This window comes from Liolophura sinensis, chromosome 6 (assembly GCF_032854445.1).
Source record: "Liolophura sinensis isolate JHLJ2023 chromosome 6, CUHK_Ljap_v2, whole genome shotgun sequence".
Classification (NCBI taxonomy): Eukaryota; Metazoa; Mollusca; class Polyplacophora; order Chitonida; family Chitonidae; genus Liolophura; species Liolophura sinensis.
In genome coordinates, this window is record NC_088300.1 from 7,473,463 (window position 1) to 7,496,837 (window position 23,375).

A 23,375-nucleotide genomic window follows, 5' to 3' on the forward strand; every position below is an offset into this window, starting at 1 on the left:
GTTAGATTTAGCACCAGTTGAAACTTGTAGCTTGCTGGTTAGAAACCCCGCCTATTAGCTTTGAAATTGTGCGTTGATGGATACTTCTGGGACTTTAACAAATGTTTACCTTTAAACGAACAGTTAGGGCAAGTGATAATAAATTATTTTTTCTGTATTTGGGTCATTTTAGCCAAATTATAATTATATTATTATTAATATGTACCAATCCACAGAAAACCAGTTTACCTACCACCGTTTGTAACGTGATCTGTACGCAGCTGAGCTCAAGATCAGATAAAGTTCTAGAATGAGAGCTGTATCTGAGAGACCCGTTTAGGGACTTGGCACTAGGGACAAGTCCTAAAATGAAAAGATAACAGACCAGCCTTGAAACTGGACGACTGGGGACTAAATTAAGATTAAACAGAAATCAAAGCAATAGCTAACCAATGTGATTGCTTGCTATTCCAAGAACCAAATGGTCAGAGACCAACCAAAACACCAGAGGAATAGATGAGCAGCAATCATCTGGTAACCAATCTAAGCAACAAATGACTTATGACCAATCTAGGCAAGAAATTGTAACCATTTTATGCAGCAGGTGTCTTGTGACCAATCTATTACAATAGACGGCTTAATTGTGATCATTCTAAGCATCAGATGGGTGGTGACCTATCTAAATAACAGACGGCTTGTAACCACTCTAAGCAGCAGACACTTGGCCACCATACAACAGATAGCTTGCGAACAATGTAAGAAACATACGTCTGGTGGCCAATCTAAGCCACAGATTGCATGTAATTAATCTGGGTGTGGGACTAGTTTATGCAACAGACGGCTGGTAACCAATCTAAGCAACAGATGGCTGGTGACCAATCTAAGTAACAGACGGATGGCGACCAATTTAAGTAACAGACGGATGGTGACCAATCTAAGTCACAGACCGGTGGTGACCAGTCTAAGTAACAGACGGATGGTGACCAATCTAAGTAACAGGCGGATGGTGACCAATCTAAGTAACAGATTGCATGTGAACAATCTTGGCATGGGACTAGTGCATGTAACATGCGGCTGGTGACCAATCTAAGTAATAGACGGTTTGTGACCGATCTAAGTAACAGACGGCTGGTGACCAGTCTAAGTGACAGACTGTTAATAACCAATTTAAACAACAGAAGGCTGATGATCAAACAACATACAGGTTGTGACCAATCTAAGTAACATACAGATGGTGACCAGTGTAAGAAACAGGCAAATGCCGACCATTTTAAGCAATGAATGCATGGTGAACAGTCTAAGAAGCAAATCATTTGAGACCAGTTCATCAACCACCTAACCGTATACCTGTCATAATGAACGTTCAGGGTCGATAATCGCCAGACTAATTTCCAAAACAACCAAAGAATTAATAAAAGTGTATTTAGTATGAAATTAGGTCGTAGCAGTCGAAGAGAAGCAGTCTGAAGTTTGTATGATGAGAGAAACGCGCAAGAAATGTTCACGGATTGAAGGGATACCTTGTTAATTGTAGATATTCATAACTGTTCTCTTTCAAACAAACCTTGCTGATAAGTATAGCCGTATCCAGGACTATTGACACCATGTGTGTTTTCTTTTGACGAAAATAACTATACTTATCAATAACCTTGGAATGTACTTTTTTGAACAAGTACCCTGTGAGCATATGAACAAGTACCCTGTGAGCATATGAACAAGTACCCTGTGAGCATATGAACAAGTACTCTGTGAGCATATGAATATGCCTTACTGCGGCTCTCGGGAAGAGCTGACAATATCAGGTTTATGTTTAAAATGTCACGTTAAGTCATTCTCTCAGAAGAACAATTTAAGCCTTTCCTTGAAAAGTCAGAATTAAAACCTTACTGGCGTTAACAATTCACTTGTCTGTGTCACAGCGGTTAAGTACATGTATAGACCGCATTAATACTTCAGACTGCATTTTGTGGTTGGACTTATTCCTTTTAGCTATAGATTCATCTGCATTGAGCGAGGCGTGAAGACGTAAGCAGCTCAGAACATTAAACACCACTTATATATGCCTCTGCCATATCTTTTTGTCTAGAAAGTCATCTCTTGTCAAAGTAAGCTGTAGCCTTGAAAGCATTAAGAACATGAGAACACTAAAAGTAATTATAGAAACATCTGCTGAAAGAGGGATTCATAAAGGGTCGTCCCTTGAAAGTTCACAGGTGACAAAAATGAATGTTCCGTATACAATTCACTGATGGATAAGATACTTTTATATTGTAGTTTATGAGAAAAACGTGAAAGATTTCCCTGTGGCGCCAGTGTCGATGGAGTGTTGGCTAATGCGGAAAGTTAAAAATGGCCAAATTAAAATGTGAGTTTTTAACCGACAAATGTCTTCAAAGGGGACATGGGTCATATCAACCGCTCTCCCGGCTGATGGCCTAGCCTTCGTATTTTTTTGTAAAGATCACAGTGTTATGGGATGAACATTTGAAAAACTTGAGCCATAAATGGCGATAATTCCAGGCTGTAAAACAGATGTAAGTCCACAAATGACATGACTATGATTGTTTGGGGGATTATGACGATACTATTCTTCAGCAGTCCATATATGCATAATTGGACTCTTTTGTAGGCCTACTTTTCGCGAGCCCTGTGTTATTTTTAACGCGAAAGGCTTTGATCCCTTGAAAGCTTTCCTGGAATGTAGATCATTCGCATTCATTACTATGAATGTTCTTCTCTAAGCGGACTAACCAATTTCAATCCCTTAACCGGTCTCCTCGAATACAACCAAACAGGGTTCATTCGCCTAACCGAACTCGTCGAACACGACCTAACAGGGTTCATTCCCTTAACCGATCTTCTCGAATACGACCTAACAGGGCTCATTCCTCTAATCGGCCTCCTCGAATACCGGATAACCGGGTTCATTCCTTTTAACGACCTCCTCGAATACGGGATAACCGGGTTCATTCCTTTAACCGGCCACTTCGAATACGGGATAACCGGGTTCATTCCTTTAACCGGCCACTTCGAATACGGGATAACCGAGTTCAATCCTTAGTTTGATCTGTTCGAATACTAACTAATCTCTTGATCGGACTTTTCGAATTCAGTCTCATAACTGGCCTTCTCCAATACGGGCTAACGAGTTCAGTCTCTTGGCGGACTCCTCCAATACGAATCCCTTAACCTATCGCATCATGCAACCGTTCAAACCGGTTATACAGGTTAAATCAATCTCTTCGGCGTTCACCTCTAGAAGGGAGAGTAGCCAATCGATTCAGTACCTTACGCGTTCGACTGCAGTGGGTGCCCGCCCGGAGTGTGGATCACCAAGCTTCAATTCCGGGGCAGGGCAAATGACACAAACTGTTATTCTTGTGGCCTGTTCGCATGAAGTGTAGTATTAAAGTGAACATAAAGTCAGCCGCTAAATCTGAATTATTTTAAAAAATCTACACCGCTTATCAACAAAATAAATAGTAAGCAATCGTCAGTACCTAGCCTCTCATTTGGTGACGCCATTTTACCATGTTATAGCTATGTAGAGTGACGTCACAAAACCTACGAAATCCCCCGGTTTTCTTGCTAGCTCACACTGACAAGTTACTGCAGTATCCTGCCCAACATGTACGTAGTGTGACACCAGCAACCGTTCTCAGTTCCCGGCTCATAAATGCACCAGTTTAACACTTAAACTAATGGCAAAATCTAATTTATTGCATCGAGATCAGTCGCTGGTGATTGGCCAAGCTCATAAAGGCATCTACAACATTGCTACTCGAAGTGAATTGTCCATCAGTGCTATATCCTCAGTACTGAACTTCATCTTCTCGGCTTTCAAAAGTTAAAAGAATTTTTTTACATATTTTTCTGTGATAACTGTGTCCTTTATCCTTTTTTCTGTCTATATAGATTTTATGATCATTTTGTCGTAAATTCAGGATCGACTGGCTCAGTGTTAAGCAGCTAGCACAGGAATGACTCACCCAGTGTCTGTATACCATTAAGAAATTGAAATATTACGTAAAGGTAGGCATGTTACAACAAGGCACCTTCATGATACGACCTAAATAAAGTCGAAAGCGGGCTGTAAAGACATGTTACTGTTGAAGAGGAAAATCTAAATCTTGCATATTACGCATGATATGAACATGTGTTCGTTATTCGTTATTGGCGGTTGCGTAAAAATGGAAATATATAACAAATAATGAATGAGTAAATAAAGAAATGTATTCGTCTAAAAGGGGAAATAACACGGTCTTCCGTCCCACCGCCTCTGATACACCCACTAACCACGACCCATGCGTCTCTGACAACACAAACTCTTAACAAACTGTGCTACCTCTGCTCTCACCGCTTCTGATTCACCAACCAACCACGACCCCTGCATCTCTGAAAACATAGACCCTTAACAGACTGTGCCACCTTTCCTCTCATCGCCTCTGATTCACCGACCAAGCACGACCATTGCATCTCTGACAACATAGACTCGTAACAAACGGTGCTGACAGATTGAAACCCTTACAACTGGCAACGAATCCCAATTATTCACTTGTTGAATAAATCCTTTATCAGCTTCTCTGCCACAGCGAGTTTATTGATGCAATACCCCCCGGTTGTTGGGTAAATAGTTAATTTGAACGATGTGTAACGGTGGTGGTTGGCGTCAGTTCCTCCACGCTCTTGTCACGAGGCTAAGGAGAAACGTATTGGCATCAGCTCTGGACATTTGAAGTATACTAATAGTAGAGTTTATTGTCTCTTTTAGATAAAGAAGAATATATGTCTTCACAACGTTGAATCTAAAATGTCAGATTTTTTTCCTCTAATTTTTCCAACTAATTTGGATCCAAAATGACTCTCACATTTCCCTTCTGTCACCGCCACACGAATTCCGCATAGCTCTCTGTCCAGGGGAATGATACGGCTGTAAGGCAATTTAAAATAGCTTATGGAATATACGCGCTAAAGCATTTGGCACAGATGCGAAATCATGACCATCCATCATGCAGAAACCAAGGTTACCAGCACAGAGTAGTCTTTGAACTTAAGTTTGCATCATAACGACATCACGGCAATGCCATAAACTTGTAAACGACAGTCCCGTATGTCACATGACTCAGGACACACATATGTTATTTTATTGATTTATTTGACTGATGTTTGCCGTTGTTCTCAAGGATGTTGCAGTTACACTTCGAGCGTAGGACACCACGAGCAAGCTTTTTGTATGTATTCCATATGGTCATTAAGGTCTACGATTTACAAACTGTCAAATGCAGACAGACAAATCAACAGGGGAGTTTCGAGTTGGAACTCTTTTGTCGTCAAAGGTAAAAACAGTCCTACTGTGCGATGAGAATGGTGCAAAATGTTAGGCAACCGTGTTGTAATTGATTTACTGATCATCTCTCTCATCCTTTTCCAGAGGCACTAATGAAACCTCTTTCCTTTAGGAACTTCTCCAGTTCACAAAACGTTCAGATTCTCATTTTTTTCTTTCATTGGTCTACTCTAAATTACTTTTTATGACACTTTTTCCAGACGCCCATGGTATAGTGAATGAGATAAAAATATTTGCCTTAGATGTTTGACAGTTTACATTATTATTACTCCCTATTATTGACCGATAGATTTCCAGACAAATCGTAAACATCTGATCCATTCCCATACAAAGAAATGCCTACAATATGTGCTGCCTACATGAAACGGACTTGATAGCTTTAAATACTAACAAAATAATATTTTTCAATTACCTCAAGTGTAAAATAATAATTTCCCCGTGTCATTGATATGTTAACAGTGATGTAAACTTTCAATGTTCCACACGTTATATAAATAAACCGAAACTTTCATTGACAAGCTTATCCAATGAAAAAGTATAACTGCATGCCGGACTATTTCTTTTCCTTGTTGCCTTGAAGACAGAAAATCAGGGTAGATATCACTCACTACATCGTGACAACCGTTTCTTGGTACAAAACGATTAAGTTTTTTGGACATGGGATAGGCATGAAATTTATCTTCAAAAATAGCAAAGGTTGGCCAAAGGAAATGAAGGTCTGGACTCCTTAAGCCTAAACAAGGTACACACAAACAGTGAACACGAATTCAGCCGCCAACAACAGCAGCATGCCTCGGTATCCCAAATACCCTAATAAATGTTATAATAACCCGTTTTGTGCAAAAGTAGACATTACATGAGAAAACTTCTCAAGAATTCCATCCAAAGGTAAAAGGAAAGTAAGTCAGTTTCACATCATTGTCATCCAACACTATCAATGTGTTCCATCATATAATATAATCCAAGACATTCACCATAGAGAGTAAATCCAGAGCAGCAACGACAATGTTACAACGTGAATACAGCTTCTTGTCAATTTACCTCAGTTAGGGTTTTATTCTGATGTTCATATTAAAGCATAAATAGTAGCAATAAGACCGACCAATGAACTGAAGTGATTATTTGCGTTGCATGTGACAGCGGTAAGTGCTCTGTAACATATGTAACTCTGTGTCTAACATCGACCGGGTTCCGTTTTTCGGGGTCGTGAACTGAAGCCAGTAAAAGAGACAGAATGCTATGAGGCGTCTCAAGCGCTTTGTCCGCTCTAACATTGGTCCAATTTCTGACAATAAAACATTCATGACCGTAATCCCGAGCGGATTCGGCAGCTGACAGGAGTCTGTGCCCGGATAATTTGACGACCCGGTAACGGCTATATTGGAAGGAAATTGCAAAACAAGCCGATAATGCAAAGCTCAATGCAAGATTCACTCGGCCTTGTTCTGATTGCTTGGTGTGGACATCGCTCAAGTACAGCAAATTGCCGTTGAACTTTTAATGCGTTTTTGTGAGACAGCCATTACCCTTTAACTAAACGAGCTGTTTAAAAACAGTTTCACGTCGTCAGTGTAATTTCTCATGCGACTCTCTCGTTGATCTCGATCTAATATTTGCACATAAATAGCTCTATGAAGGCTTTAACAACGTCCCTTTCAAAAGACCTAACACCTATTTATTATGTCAGAAAATGTATGCTGGACAGTGTCGTCTCACAAGAGAAAGTAAAACTGTAGACCCGTTGAAAGCGCAAGAGACATCGATAACTCCAGAGTCAGCACAATGTCCGTCATTCATATGCTCCATGCATAGTTTAGTTATACTATCAGCATACACAGAAAATCAGAGCCTCCAGTTTCAGTAAAAAATATTGTGTACCTACCCAATAATATTTGGACCTAACAGTCCTCACATCTGTGCTGCACTCATCTGAAACTTGTCCAAACGGGGACTCACCGTAGCAAATTTGTTCAGCGTTACAATTTCCTGTTTCCATCTTAAGTATGGTTGTAACTAACAAGCTCTAAGTTACAAATTTTGTAATCTTATAGTAACTAGAGTATATTTCACCATTTATGTAACACGAGGTATTTATTTGTTTATTTATTTGAATAGATTTACTCGGGTGATTTGATCAGGACTACTGTTCCGTCATTTAACCCACTTTGGTGGTGGTCTATTTGGAGAGAGGTGTTATCTGTTCTTGATTCAGAACTCTTTACGTTTGATCTGCACAATCAAAATTGCTTCCCACAATACTTCACAAAATAAGGTTCTCTATCGATAAATCCTAAAAAGTGAAAGTGTTTCGAACGATGACGACATTGCCGCAATTTTTGTTTGGTTTTGAACATTTTAGTCATTTTGGGTAGAGAAAGCTCTAAGAGACAAAAAGTACAGATTGTCAAGTGTTTGTTTTTACCAACTGATTATAGGGCACGGTGCCAAAATTAAACACCCGTTATACGTGGCTTCCGTGAAGTTATAACTTTCCTTTGGTTTCAGCCTCTGCAAAAGCCAAGCAAAGCAAACTCAAAACAACCACATCAGCTTAAAAACTTACTTAGTGTCAGTTAATACGTCAAATACGACTGGCCTCGATAGAACAGTTGGTAGAGCGTCCGCTTCGGGAGCGGTAGATCCAGGGTCAATTCTGGGTCGAGTCACAAGATCTTGAAAGAGGAAGTTGTAACTTCCACTCTCGGTGTCCAGCGTTAAGGGGGATAGTGCAACGACTGGTTCACCCATATCAGCATAATGGTTCATAATGGCGGGGCGGCTTACTTGCCTTCGGTAAGGCGTCTCAGTGAAACAGCACTAGATAAAAGAGCGGTGGAAATCAGTTCTGCAACAAGGAGGTACATTACATACACTCTAAGGATTCCTTCGTCGTCATATGGCTGAAAAATTATTAAGTACGACGTTAAATCCCAAGCACTCACTCATGTCAAATACGAACATTTAACCTTTATGGCCGGTGAATAGGTCATTTCTTCTGGAGATTCATGGTTGTGAAAGAGCCCTGAATGTCATTATCAGTCTTACTATTTTTGTTTTTCTTTCATTATCCCTAGTCCAGTGGTTACTGTATGACGATTGGTCTCCTAGGCCAGAAAGTCACCGGGCTGGAGAACCTTGATTAATCCTTGACACCTTTCACATTTTAATTCCGTCCTGTCGTCTGTGGCAAGGAACTGATCTATACACGGGTCCAGAATAGCAGATAAGCTAAATGAATGGCCAACTCAACAAAACGAATGATATCTTGTCAGGCAAGGAGAAGTTCCGGGTTAAATGCCTAACCTTGTTACATCTGGTATTCTAAATGCGAGGCGAAGAAGGCCCGGAGGAGTCTGATTGTCCGGGTTATTTATGCGTTTGTATAGTGGTAAAAATCCGCGAGCAGCGGGAGGGACGGTACGAATAGACATGGTCTCGGGGGCATTTTACCTTCTGGCAAATGAAGAACATTAACTGATGGACATTAGGCCCTTGTTCGCGGCACAGTTGAAAGCAGGTCAGTCGGAAAACTCCAAGGGCTTCTGCTTCCATGATCCCTGGAAGCAGGTCCTGACCAATTGTTCCTCAAAGCCAAATTATGTTGGTTAAGGAACAGCATTTTTGGCTAATCCGGGCGTGAAAGACACTTTTAGTAACATGGAAATTTGGAACCTAAGTTAACAGAAACACTCTACCAAGGTGTCTAGCAACGAAATGTTTTTCACTCATTCTCCAAGACAGAACGGCTCTTCTTAAAACGTGACAGTTCCAGAGAAAACGTTTCCTGTCACGTTTTTTTCTTAGTACAAGATCTCTTTACCACAATGACGAACCTATTATTCAGAACAACGGCCCCCGCTTCTTCCCCTGAAGAACAGGGTCGTTGTGCAGAAAATGACTTGTTACCAATCACTGGAGAAAGTGGTCGATGAACGCAATTCATGGAGTTTGAACAAAGGTTCGACTTAAGCTATCGGCCCAGATCCGGGTCGTAGAGATGCCTTGAAGGAGGCCAAAGCGTGAGCGATGTCGATAAATCCCATCTTTCAGCGAGCTCTTCGAGAGACGATTTCTCCAAAGCTGCCCGCTCTCTAGTAATATCTGTCAATATTTGTAAATTTAAGAGAAGGTGGAACGTCGGGTCTAGCTCCAACTGAAGTACCATCATGGAGAGCAGCATCCTGATTTCGACGTGATTTACTAGGGAATGAATATTATCAAATACCTGGGACAATCTAAATGATGGGGCATAAAACGAAGAGAAGAAGCCAGCTTGTAATAAAGAACTTATGTAGGGATGAAATAAAGAAATCTGCAGTGACATTCAATCACTCAAAATTGTCTTGTCAAATTATTTCTCATTAATTGCTGGGACGTATTATCGACGAACGCCATCTGCCGGATTACCCCATACAGCCCAATGCATTTGGAATATTTATATTTTGTTTACTTCATTCACTGTTAGTACCTCAGCTAAAGCTTGAACACCTCACTGTATGTAGTGATACAGTCCTTCCTACAGTGCAAGAACAGCATTTTATATGATGTGTAATGTGCCATGATTTCTCATAGAAAAAATATGTCACAGATTCTGTCCTTAAAAGTATTCCTTCGCCTGTTAAAGTGTGTTGGACATATACCCTACATTCATCATATCTATGGACGTACCCAACATTCCATCATATTTGTGGACATACACCCTATACTCCATCATACCCGTGGACATACACCCTACACTAAATTTTATCCGTGGACATACACCCTACATTCACTCATATGGACATACACCCTATTCTCCATCTTATCCATGGACATATACCCTACAGTCCGTCATATGGGCATATGCCCTACTCTCCATCATACAGACATATATCCTACTCTCCATCATGTCCATTGACATATACCCTACATTTCGTTATATCCATGGACATATACCCTACTCTCCATCTTATCCGTGGACATACACCCTACATTCCCTCACATAGACATATACCCTACTCTCTATCTTATCCGTGGACATACACCCTACAGTCCGTCATATGGACATGTACCCTACTCTCCATTATACAGACATATATCCTACTCTCCATCATATCCATGGACATATACCCTACAGTCCGTTATATTCATGGACATATACCCTACTCTCCATCTTATCTGTGGACATACACCCTACACTCCGTTATATCCATGGACATATACCCTACTCTCCATCTTATCTGTGGACATATACCCTACATTCCATCATATGGACATATACCCTACTCTCCATCTTATCCATGGACATATACCCTACAGTCCGTCATATGGACATGTACCCTACTCTGTAGCTTATCCGTGGACATACACCCTACAGTCCGTCATATGGACATGTACCCTACTCTCCATCATACAGACATATATCCTACTCTCCATCATATCCATGGACATATACCCTACAGTCCGTTATATCCATTGACATATACCCTACTCTCCATCTTATCCGTGGACATACACCCTACATTCCCTCACATGGACATATACCCTACTCTCCATCTTATCTGTGGACATATAACCTACATTCCATCATATGGACATATATCCTACTCTCCATCTTATCCATGAACATATACCCGACAGTCCGTCATGTGGACATATACCTTACGTTACGTCATGCCCGTGAGCATATACCTTACAATCTGTCATTTCCATGGACATATACCCTACAGTCCGTCATGAACATATACCCTACAGTCCGTCATGACCGTGAGCATATACCTTACAATCTGTCATATCCATGAATATATACCCTACACTCTATCGTATCCATGGACACACGTTACAACAAACCATAGCTGTGGACATATGCCTACTCTCCATCACAGCGCGTGGATATATACATATTACAGTCCATCATATCCGTGGATATATACCCTTCACGCCATGATTTATTTATTTATTTATTTGATTGGTGTTTTACGCCGTAGTCATATTCATGGACATGAACCCTGCACTCCTTCATATGCCGGGACATATTATGTCTACTTTCCATCATGACTGTGAACATATATCCTACATTTCATCATATAAGTGAATATATATACTCTGCATTCCACCATATAAGTGGACATATACCTGCGCTCCCCAATATCAGTGAACATGAAGCTACAGTTTATCATATCCATGGACATATACCCTACACTACATCATATCCGTGGACATATTTCAGATATTGGTATTGTAAAATTTATATACATATGTACTTGTATTATTTCAATAGCGTATTACTTGAAGTCTAACAAGGACACACTGCAAAACTGTATTTCAAACCATGTTTATGTATTAACACTGGCCATGTATGAACGTAACAATTTCAAATTCATTTTTGCACTGAGTAGCATCTCATTCTTTATATTTCCTAGATGAAGATTCGTATATTCGCTCTGCAGTTATAGTGTGTCTGTGCATGAAGTGTGCGTTGGTGAAGCTTGTATGATTCAAATAAGGTTACGTCTCCTGTAGTTATACTTAGTGTGACTCCAATGAACACATGTGTGGCACGAAAGTTCGCCATGCTGTCTACGACTGCTTCCTTGATAAAGCAATAAAGCCATATCAATGAATTCTCCAACGCCAGAGAGGATCATAATTAGAAAGCATCTGATGACAGACGCATGGTATTCTCCTTCGATCCAACAATAAATGTTGCTCTTTTGCCCGATTCTTTGTCATAGCAGCACTGATTAATGAATTTGACAGCCAATTCTGGCCGGGCCTAATTTACTACTGGTCTATGTTTTGCTGGGCCAGCTGTGCACTGGGCTTTTCTGTCGCCATCTCTGAGTCTCTAACTACTCATAAACACATCACCACTTTAAACACCGTTACATCTTTGCGTTATTTATTGTAAATCGTTATAGTTAGTTGGTGGAGTATTGAATATAGTGGTTACGTCTAACACAGTGTTCTTCCAACATATTGCAAAATATGAAATACTTCTGTCTGCCAACAGATGTGCCACAAAGGTACATATGAAATACTTCTGTCTGCCAATAAATGTGCAACAGAGGTACATATGAAATACTTCTGTCTGCCAACAGATGTGCCACAAAGGTACATTTGAAATACTTCTGTCTGCCAATAAATGTGCAACAGAGGTACATATGAAATACTTCTGTCTGCCAATAGATATCTTATCAATGACATCTTATAAACTAGCGTGTTTTATGATTATATACTGGTTAAATTACGTACCTAGAAAATTCCTTGTGTATTTCCGGCATCATTGAAAACTGTTGATTGCTTCTCTTCTCTCACTCTGTCCTAATTTATTCCTTTATATACCGCATGTCTTAGTTCTTTAGTGATTTGTGTTGAACGTTTTTTTGTAAATTATTCTTGCGGTAATTAACTTACATGACCCTTTCTGACTTGTTCCTGTCTTACATGTCTCTTTCTTACCTGTTCCTATCTTACGACACCCTTTCTTACGCTACATCATTCTGTCAAACGTATCCCCCTATTAAATAATCCTGTTTTATATGATTCTGTTTGAAATAATTCGGTTCATTATTCTGTCTTCCATGGTTCTGCATTACATGATCCTGTTTTTATTTGTTTCCTTACATTCTTTTCTTTTACATGATTGAGCCGTACCTGAATCTGGTTTGCTGTAGTTGTAGCTAACATATACTAAAAAAAATATCGCAAATAAGTAATCAGTCAATGTGTAAAAGTTCATGGACAGCTGATGTATTGTACACACAAAGCAATTTTACTGGGTAACTGAACATTTTGAAGGTTAATTTATTGTTACCGGGAGAGCGGATACTGACCAACTCTTTGAGACGCTTGTCTTTCAATCACGGTGACACATGATCCAGACTTAACGCCGACGTTTACCTGATCTTAAGTTTGAATAACGTCACATGTATTTACAAATATTGTTCTGCTCGTTGACATCCACGTATACTGTTAAGACTTGTATAAACGTCGCGCGTATTTACCTGATGTTAAGTTTGAATAACGGTCACGCGTATTTACATATATTGTTCTGCACGATTACACCCACGTGTAGTGTTAGGGCTCGTATAAACGTCGCGCGTGTTTACCTGATGTTAAGTTTGAATAACGGTCACACGTATTTACATATATTGTTCCGCACAATGACATTCACGTGTAGTGTTTGTGCTCTTATAAATGTCGCGCGTATTTGCCTGTGGTTAAGTTTGAATAACGGTCTCTTGTAGATTCACTGTAATATTTTTTACATTTATTGGGGGTATAAACGAAAAAAAACGCTTTGCAAACTGCATGAATCCGCTTAGCGTTCAATACAAAAAGTTTGCGTCGCGGCTCATACAAATACCCCAATAAACGTAAAAATATTATACAGTCAATCCTTATTTAATTCAAGGTATATAACGCTGTTATCTAATGTTTTACTCTCATTCCAAACTGTAAGAAATGTTAGTCGATTGTTTTGAAGAAGGGAATGCCGCGTTCAAAAAGAATTGTGAAAACATTTTTCTAAAAACATCTAGAAGGTTAATTTCGATCGAGAGAACTTAAAGATGCAGAAGGAGTTGCATTTATTTCATGAGACGCGTTTTCTAGGCGACAACGCGTTTGCGACTACTGCTGTTGGTGACTTCGTCTTGCCAGATACAAAACACGTACAATTGTAACATATGGATGATATCTTAATATTTCAAACATATTGGTTTTCCAAGAACAACAGTGTGAATTTTAAACATCAGTTGGAAGTGATTTAGATCAAACTGGCTTGTTTTTGGCGAGCTCTCGCTCTCGGCTAAGCGTACGGCGTATGCACTCGCTGACCCAGCTGGCCTGTGTGTTTGTGATCAAGCTCATGCTGAGGTAGGCAATACTGTTTAAATAGCCTTAACATATCTTACACTATCCACAGAATATGTACTGATGCTGCTGTTTATGAATGTGAATATAATACAGACGAAAGTAAATATATTTATAGTGTTCTCTTTCTCATTTTATATGACGTGCCTTCAGTCTCTTTCAGTTCTGTTCTTAGAAAAAAGTAGTGCTATGTGGGCATGGTATGTATTTAGATATATTGTTTACCAGGATGACAACGACGTGCACTGATAAGGTTTGCATGATCGTCCCAGGTATTTACACCTATTTGTCCATCAGTTACATGTTGCTTGCTAGTGCACTCGTTTGACAGCCATCTTGGGGATCTGTAGAATGTACACGAAAGGGCCTATATTGGTCTCTGTTATCATACAGACGTTCAATGTTTAGTTCAGATTTCACCAGAGGGTATGAGGGTATTACAACGTTTAGTAGTGATATGAGCCTGTCATAACGAAGCTATAATCATGTTCTAGCGTTCACCAGTGGTATACGAATATCATAGTGCTCATTGGTGGTGTGCGGATGTCATATCGTTCACTAGTGCTATATGGATGTCATATCGTTCACTAGTGGTATAACGTTCTCTGTAGTGGTATACGGATGTCTTATAGTAAATTAGTAGAGACGGGTGTAGTAGAGAATGCACACGATAGGACCTATGTTTGACGATAAGACCTATGTTTGACGATAGGACCTATGTTTGACGATAGGACATATGTTGTTCTCTGTTGTCATAAACATGTACAATGGTTAGTTTAGACTACGTTTTACTTCACCAGGGTGTATGAGGATATTACAGCGTTTAGTAGTGATATGAGCCTGTCAGCCATAGACCGTTCGTCAGAGATATAATCAGGTTCTAGCGTTCACCAGTGGTATACGAATGTCATAGTGCTCACTGGTGGTGTGCCGATCTCGTATCGTTCACTAGTGTTATACAGATGTCAAATTGTTCACTAGTGATATACGGGTATCATAGCGTTCACGAATGGCATATGGATATCGTATAGTGGTATACGGATGTTACATCGTTTACCAGTGGCATACGGATATCATAATGTTCACTAGTGGTATATGGGTATAATATCGTTCATTAGTGGCATACGGATATTATATCGTTTACCAGTGGATTGCCGGATGTCCAAGCGTTCACAAAAGGTCTACACATGCCACAGTGGCCACTAGTCGTATAAGGATATCACAACATTCATTCGTGGTGTACGGATGTCATAACATTCACTAATGTGATATACGGATGCCATAACGTTCACTTTAGGAGTATACGGATATTTTAAATTTCACTTTAGCGGTATACGGATGTCATAACTTTGACTATAATGGTATATGGATATCATAACGTTGAATATAGCGGTATACGGATGTCATAACGTTCGCTATAGTTGTATACGGATGTCATAATGTTCACTCGTGTAATACGGATGTCATAACATTCACTATAGTGATATACGGATGTCTTACAGTTCATTATACAATAGTGAATGTTATATTATATACAGATCCGTACCGTCCAGTCCAATGCTGGTATACCGTTGTTTCTTCCAATTTTCTTTGCCTGGTCTCCCACGATACTAGTTTCTACCTCCAAAATCAATCTGGCTAGAGCAATTTATTCAGCAAAGCACATCTCATCGCCAGGGTAATGACTGTGTGACTTTGAGGCGTGGTCAGACTTCTACGAATCAGAACATTGACTGCATGTCTGTAGTGGATTCGCTAGAAATCCTGTTACATGGATTTTACCGTAAAACTCACAAGTGGAAAATACACAGACATTCCAGTTGACCTCATCTGCACATTATACCTGCATTACATGTACATTACAGATAAACTACATTCTGCATATCTGTTACATGGTACACAGGAACTATGCATCATACACATTGAATACCCTTTACACCTAAGACATACGCTACACATTTTCCTTTTTTTATTCACCATAAACCTGAAATTAAATACATATGTATATATGTGTGATACATTTTGCGGGAATAAAACCCACAAGAGCTTGTTCTATCCCATGAAAAGTAGAATGTTATATAATAGAGTCTATACATAGATTCATGGTAATGATATTAGAGTGTGACGTAGTAACAAACAAATGTTGGCAATCAGGAAGCATAAAAGATGTTGGAAACATTAGAAAGAGTATTAGGGAATTTTAAGGAACATGCAGTACCTCTTTCGAATCCTTTACCCCTGACACACAGGTTACGTGTTACACTTACATTACCGCTTATACATGGATAACTCTGTATATGATTCACCAAAGAAAGAAACCATGGAAAATTGCTTGACATAAAACAGGGGTTTGTTTACTCTGCAGGGCAATCTTGACGGTACAGTTTTAGATTTATGAGCCACTCAGTGGTGGACAATAAACCACTGTATGCCTAAGTTAGACGGTGATCTTTGGTAACGTGCTTCTCTTTGCGTGAACAAGTAACAACGAAATCGAAGCAGATTACCACGTGGTACTTGCGTGGTATGTTAAATGACTTCTAATACCTCTTTTGACGGAAACTCCCAAGCCCAGCAAAGTGCTCTTTTGACTAAAATGTATGAGTGAAGATTTCTTTATTTTTTATTTTTATAATTCTTAGTTTGCGTTTTGTTTAATTGATATTACTTTTATCTGCCTGTGCCAAATATACCCTCAGTATATGCCAAATTATGCGGCAGAAAAACATGAATGAAGGTTATTGCTACGGCTCTGAAACCGGCTCTATGGGAAAAGGGTAAATTATGAGGGGACGGTAGGCTTAATGCAGGCAGGCAGAGGAATTGCCGTGAGTCTGGAAGAGCTATCTGAGGTAAGCCTGCGTCTCTGGTTTTACGATAATCTGCTTGCAACAGTCAAGAGCTCTCATACCTCTACAACATCACCGTTTACCCACAAACCCTGGGAGGTAAATTTTTAGTTGAATGGGTGTCAGACAGCCGTTGTGAGCTGCAGTTAACAAGTAACAGTGCAATGGAAACGTGCAGCAGTGACAAAACTAACTAGGTTCCTTCGTACATTATCGGCGTTAATATTGGCCAAACCGAACATTTCCGGTTAAACTACATTCAAGGTACCCCACGCTTATAGTTTTGGTTAAGTATAGTTCTCCTTGAAACATATAGCGTGCTTTAAAATAAATCTGATTTCACGAAACCTGTCAGGATTGTTGTACCTGTTTGCTTCCGGAATGCCTTTAAACACATGCAATGTTTATTATATCTAAAGGTGAAAATTTAATCATGACACGAAATGCAGAGCAGAGGCTTCGTGGTATTAGTATTTAAAGTGAGACTCGAGACAGACAATCTTTGGTGTTTAAAATGTAAACTTATTTTCTGCAATAAAACTATGTACGTGGACTATGGATCTCAGAAAAAGAGACCGTGGTAACTCACGTGGATCCATTCTAACCATGGCTACGGTTGAATCAGAAATCCATGAATTCGATCTAACATTATGTGAACGTTAGTGGCCTGGCATGTTGGGAATTGTCGTCAGATGGGACATGTATGAGAAAGTTAGTTACTGGCTGGAAGGGTTAATAAAAGTACTGCGGTCAGTACAATTGTGTACATTTGTAAAAAGTTACTTGGCTAGCTTCTAGTTATTGGCTAAACACGAAATCCTTTGTTGCCTGGTGTATTTCTGAACTTGTACAGAATGATAGAGGGTACACAGACGTTTTTGATCAGCCCTGTTATTGTTAAGAGGTGTATTAAGACGGAATACCCTCTCTGTCGGAGGTCTGACATTGTATAAATTCGGTTAAATGCTTCGGAAAAATCATCTTTTCTTCAATAAAGCCTAGGTGGCCTCGGTGACCTTTTGATCAACAGAAGCAACATGGTTTTAAGTCGGTATTAGCCAATACACTAGCTTTTAAACAAATGGCCGGCGAATTCCAGTCTGAAATGAAGAATAGAAAGAAGTGAACCGAAGAGCCTGGAAGTATTCAGGCTATATACGGGGAACCTGTAGAGAGCACCATTACACCAGCTGGATATTTCCACAACAGATCGTCTTCTCGGTTAACCCGAGTTTGCTATATCGATTCCAGTTGTTTCACAGCAGAGACACTATCTCTAAAGGTGTCTCAATTGCTCGATCTCGGACTTATCCCCCAAGCGTGCGCATTTAAGGCGTTGATATTGGTTTATAAATTCTGCGAATCGTACATGGCGATAAGAGTGCGGTGCGTTTAACGAGTGATGACAAAGCTTTCATTATCTCGGGAACAAAGGCGATCAATACCATGTAAAACTTAACGCGGAGATGCCCGGGGGCCAATAGCCATGTCTGCAAAATTCTGAGAGATGTCCACGGCCATCCTGCCTTGTGCTCTCTCGAAACCTGTGATCATCACAAAACACTGAAACCTGAAATCAGGCTTGGCTATCTTCTCTATGTGTTTGTCCAGGTTATCGGTGTTAGTACCTCAGCCAATCGTCGCTGAATTATAAGCCCAACCAAATTTATCACATTGCTTGACACGGACATTGATGCACATTTAGTACTGCTTTTATTTACAAAAGATTTCTTTACTTACCTGGTGTCAGCAAGATAAGTGATTGTAAGTGTAATTCTCTCTAATGATCTCAACATAATCCAGACTCTGATCCGAAAGAAGGCATTCAAAACCATGAGTTGATATCTAATACTGTTACTGCAAAGCTTGATAAATTGGGCTTTTAAAGTGTCGACATTTCCAAGGGAAAACTCATACAAATCTTTAGGTAAACCAATGAGAACGGGGTAGCACAAGTTATTACCGGAATTTGTAACGTTTTATAAAAATAGACTGCCTGTTTAAATGGATGCATTTTAACTCGTATTACCGGAAGCTTTGAGCTTGATTACAATAATATTTTAAATATTACCAGAAGTCTGGAAACTGACATTACCTGTATCGTTCTGGATAATTGCAGTGCAATGTATTAATGATTTTATAAAAAAAATTAGAAGTTCTAACTTCTCAAATAGCAAGAGAAAGTGCACTTCATTTTTGCAGATGTGTTTGATAGTCAACAATTTTGATGATCTCATTTTCTCTGGTGTAATTGACAGTTACATGTTTCTGGTTTATAGTGCCATTTACCTGGTGTGACTGACCGTTACATCATGCTGGTTCATAATGCCGTTTATTTTGTGCGATCGACCATTACATCCTTCCGGTTCATAATGTTATTCACCTGGTGCGACTAAGCATTACATCCTTTTGGTTCATAATGCCGTTTATTTGGTGTGACTGATCCATACATCTTTCTGGTTCACAATGCGATTTGCCAGATGTGACTGACCGTTACATCTTTCTGGTTCATAGAGCCATTTATCTGGTGTAACAGACCATTACATCTTTCCGGTTCATAATGCCATTTATCTGGCATGACAGATCATTGCATGCATCTAGTTCATAATGTCATTGATCTGGCATGACAGATCATTGCATGCATCTAGTTCATCATGTCATTTACCTGGTGTGACTGATCATTACATCTTTCCGGTTCATAATGCCATTTATCTGGCATGACAGATCATTGCATGCATCTAGTTCATAATGTCATTGATCTGGCGTGACAGGCCATTACATGCTTCTAGTTCATCATGTCATTTACCTGGTGTGACTGATCATTACATCTTTCCGGTTCATAATGCCATTTACCTGGCGTGACAGACCATGACTTCCTTCTACTTCATCATGCCATTTACCTGGTGTGACAAACCATTACATGCTTCTAGTTCATCATGTCATTTATCTCGTGTGACTGACCATTACATGCTTCTAATTCATAATGTCAAACGACAAAATTGTAAAAGCGACTGTAAACCAAGGGCCCATCCCACAAACCATTATTTCACAATTCAAACTTTCAAATATCATTTTAATGTTTGGGTTAGTTGACTTAATTTATAAGGTGTCCTTAACATTAATTCTTAGGCTTCCTTGTTTCTCATGACTTTCTCATCAGAATATACACACAAATTCGCGTTCTTTCCAACACAAACATTTGTGCCTTAATTATCTGAACAACTTCACTTTGTGATGGGTTACACAAGACAGTAATATGGCTTGTGTTTAAATCTGTGTTTAAAGATAAGGAAAACAATTAACAATTAACTCGCAGCAAAGTAAAAAATAAATGGGCAACTTTGAACTTGTGCAGGTCGTTTGTTTTCTAGTGGTCGTTGTGCAATGGTAGGTAGAGCACCGAGGTCAAAACCTGCACCCAGGAACTCGCTAACCATGGACTGTGCTGTGTTTAACCGACTTGTGTTTGTCCCTCCGGCTTGATTAGGTTCGGTGCATTATCTACTTTCTATTACCCTCTTCCAAGGCCAAGCGAAGCTTGGGGTCAGTGGACTATTAAGCCTAACCATCTGTTTGTTGTGCCTCGAAATGAAAACTAACACCGTAAATGCCTTGAGTTAGATGGCGGCTAATTTCTCTACAATAACGATTCCCTTACCTTCACTGATGTATGCTGTGCTCCAAGCATGTGTTCGGAAAGAGGGTTAACGAAGGCTCTGAAGATTTTTCCTTCACATTTGAATTTCGGTTTAACATTTGCAATCAAAGCGTGACTGAGATACCTTTTTAAATTGTTATTTGACCTGGAACTCGTTCATGGACTAAGAATTTGAGCTTTGATATGGAATTCATGCCTGGAATATCAACTGTCTGAAAACTGATGACCGCTTCTCTCTTGTGTGTTACCGGCTTTATTTCCTAATTGTATAATTTCTTACATACCTTTGTCTTTGGGAGCTAGTGTTAAACGTTGTTTTGGAAATGGATCTTCCGATTATCGACTTGGAACGCCCTTTCCGGATTACCGAATGGTATACGAATGTCGGACATGACGCTTATATTTATCACAAAAAATCATAGATTTAATGAACTTTTCTTCTATAACTGTTGTGACTGCTACATTTTAAAAAAAAATTGACAATTGATTTCTCAAAGTGCACATTGTCACATACGGTGACACAAAACAATTAATCTCTTTCCACAGCACTTTGATATGCTCCATAAAACTTATAAGTAAATTAATGCAAAATGTGTAAGCCTTACCGACATCTTATTGTTTACAAAAACAATGGCTCTTCGTATACAATTTTGTCACTGATATGGGTATATCGGAAAAGTGTTAAAAACGATGAAATTAGTTGTCTAGAAGCTTGTGCATTGTTTCTTAGACAGACCCATTAATTCAACTTGCCTAGGGACAACCATTGCTGCAAGGTTCCGGAATACAGCGCTTATGAGCCAGAAAGCCTAGTAAGTAAATCGCCTCGTTGCATGTGGCGTTCATCAGGGGAATACGCTTATGACCGGAGAGAAGATTGTAAATGGAGCTGGTACGCCATGAAGACATTCTCAGCTTAATGCATTTGTGTTTCCATTTTCAAGGAAACAAGAGGCTTAGATTTACTAAGGAATATTTGATGTTGGTTGACAAAACAAATCATTCCTGGCATAACGAGGCCCTGTGAGACTGATCCTTGTATATCCGAGCCATGTTAGTGAGGGACACGACGAGAAGCCCTAAGTATACCTGGTCATCTTACTGGCCCCTACCTGAGTTCATTATAGGATTTGACATAGGCATATATATATCAATCTTGATATAGGACCGAGGCGTACATCAATAAATCAAATCACTGGGCAAGGCAAAAATACAAAGATATCTACAGAGAAACCTTGAAAGAGCTGAATAAATATCCTTTCAGTTCGTCGGACTTGTTCAGATATTATTGAAATAGGAGAGTGGGAACATCACAAGAACCCAAAACCACTTCTCTCTTCTTTGATGCCATTATAGTTCAGTTGTGTATACATTGAATAGTTTTCCGTGATGATAGGTTATGGTTTTGGAATTTGAATTTACTGTGCGTTTACCTGCGATAGGAGACCAAACCAGCAACCACCCTACGCTTGTTATCCTACAGCTTTAACCATACTCTGTCTGTATTGTATTCCTGTCTTTTTTTTCTTCAGGAACGTTAATCTCCTCTTTCACAGTATTTTGTGGCTCAAGTACTCGTATTTCCACGCCGTGTAAAGCCTGCTGGTTGAACATCCTGGCCGCCTTTCTCCAGATGATCACATTCTTCATCATCGTCGGCTGGATCTGGAGCATACTCTGGGGGATGACTTTTGTCCAGCTATCACGTACGTATGCTCACTCTATCGTCCAACCAGCTAAATGAAGTACACAGAGTTTTGACATCTGATACTGAAGAAAATTCTCAGTGGAAGCACAAATTGACCTGTGACATCTGTAAGACATGAACTTTGAATTTGTCTTTGAACCCCAGGGATATAGCTAGCATTCGCTTCATAACTTTAAACAGAGATATAATAATGGGGCAATGTCATTTTTGTTTTGTTTAAACTTAATAACTGTCAAGTCAAACGGTAGTTGCAATCAACTTAGCCTAACAGTTCCCTCAAATCTGACGTATTAATGACATTTTTTGGATATGCTGTTACGCATCATGCATCAAATAAGGATTAAGTTAAGTCATTTTTGATTGGTGTTTTACGCTGTACTTATGAATGATTCACTTACACGACGGCAGCCAGCATTAAGGTTGGAGGAAACTGGACAGAGCCCGGGGGAACCCACGACCATCCGCGAGTTTTTTTTAGATACAAGTATAAATTACCTAATACACAATTGAATTGTATATTTTTCCTAATGTCTTCTATGTTTTACAGTTCGGGCCTCGGAAGACAAGTCAGACTTCCCCTACTACGTTAGGCGACAAAGCAGTGTCGAGGTGGGTCATGGATGAGAAGGCGGCTATTTCCTTCAGCTTTCGTTCACAGCATTTTGTTTACGATATTCTTCCCATTCCGTTCCACCCGCTTCGCGAAGGGCTGGTGGATCCTGGGCTGGTCAAGCCTTCAACAACATCTACACCATGAACGTGTTTCTGACTCATTTTGAGGGATGCATTATCTTAACTTCTCCAGGTGTTTATTTAAAACGTCACGTGGGATGCAGTTCGTACCGTATACAGTCTGTATAAAAAGCATTCAGATATGATTTGCAACATTACTGAATGTATCCAGCGGAAAAATTTCTACGGTGTCTGGTTGCAAAGGAAATGATCTGCCAACCCTTGGCTGTGACATTGTGGAAGGTT

General features: G+C 39.7%; 1 protein-coding gene across 1 annotated transcript in view; it reads left to right on the forward strand.

Annotated features, from left to right (window-relative positions):
- LOC135469149 (protein stum homolog) overlaps positions 1-23,138 on the forward strand; it is a 42,858-nt gene extending 19,720 nt beyond the window's left edge. The window contains exons 2-3 of the mRNA XM_064747688.1: positions 22,222-22,395; positions 22,945-23,138. Coding sequence (XP_064603758.1) covers positions 22,222-22,395; positions 22,945-23,021 — 251 coding nt within the window. The 3' untranslated portion in view covers positions 23,022-23,138. The remainder of the gene's footprint in view (positions 1-22,221; positions 22,396-22,944) is intronic.
- The last annotated feature ends 237 nt before the right edge of the window (positions 23,139-23,375 follow it).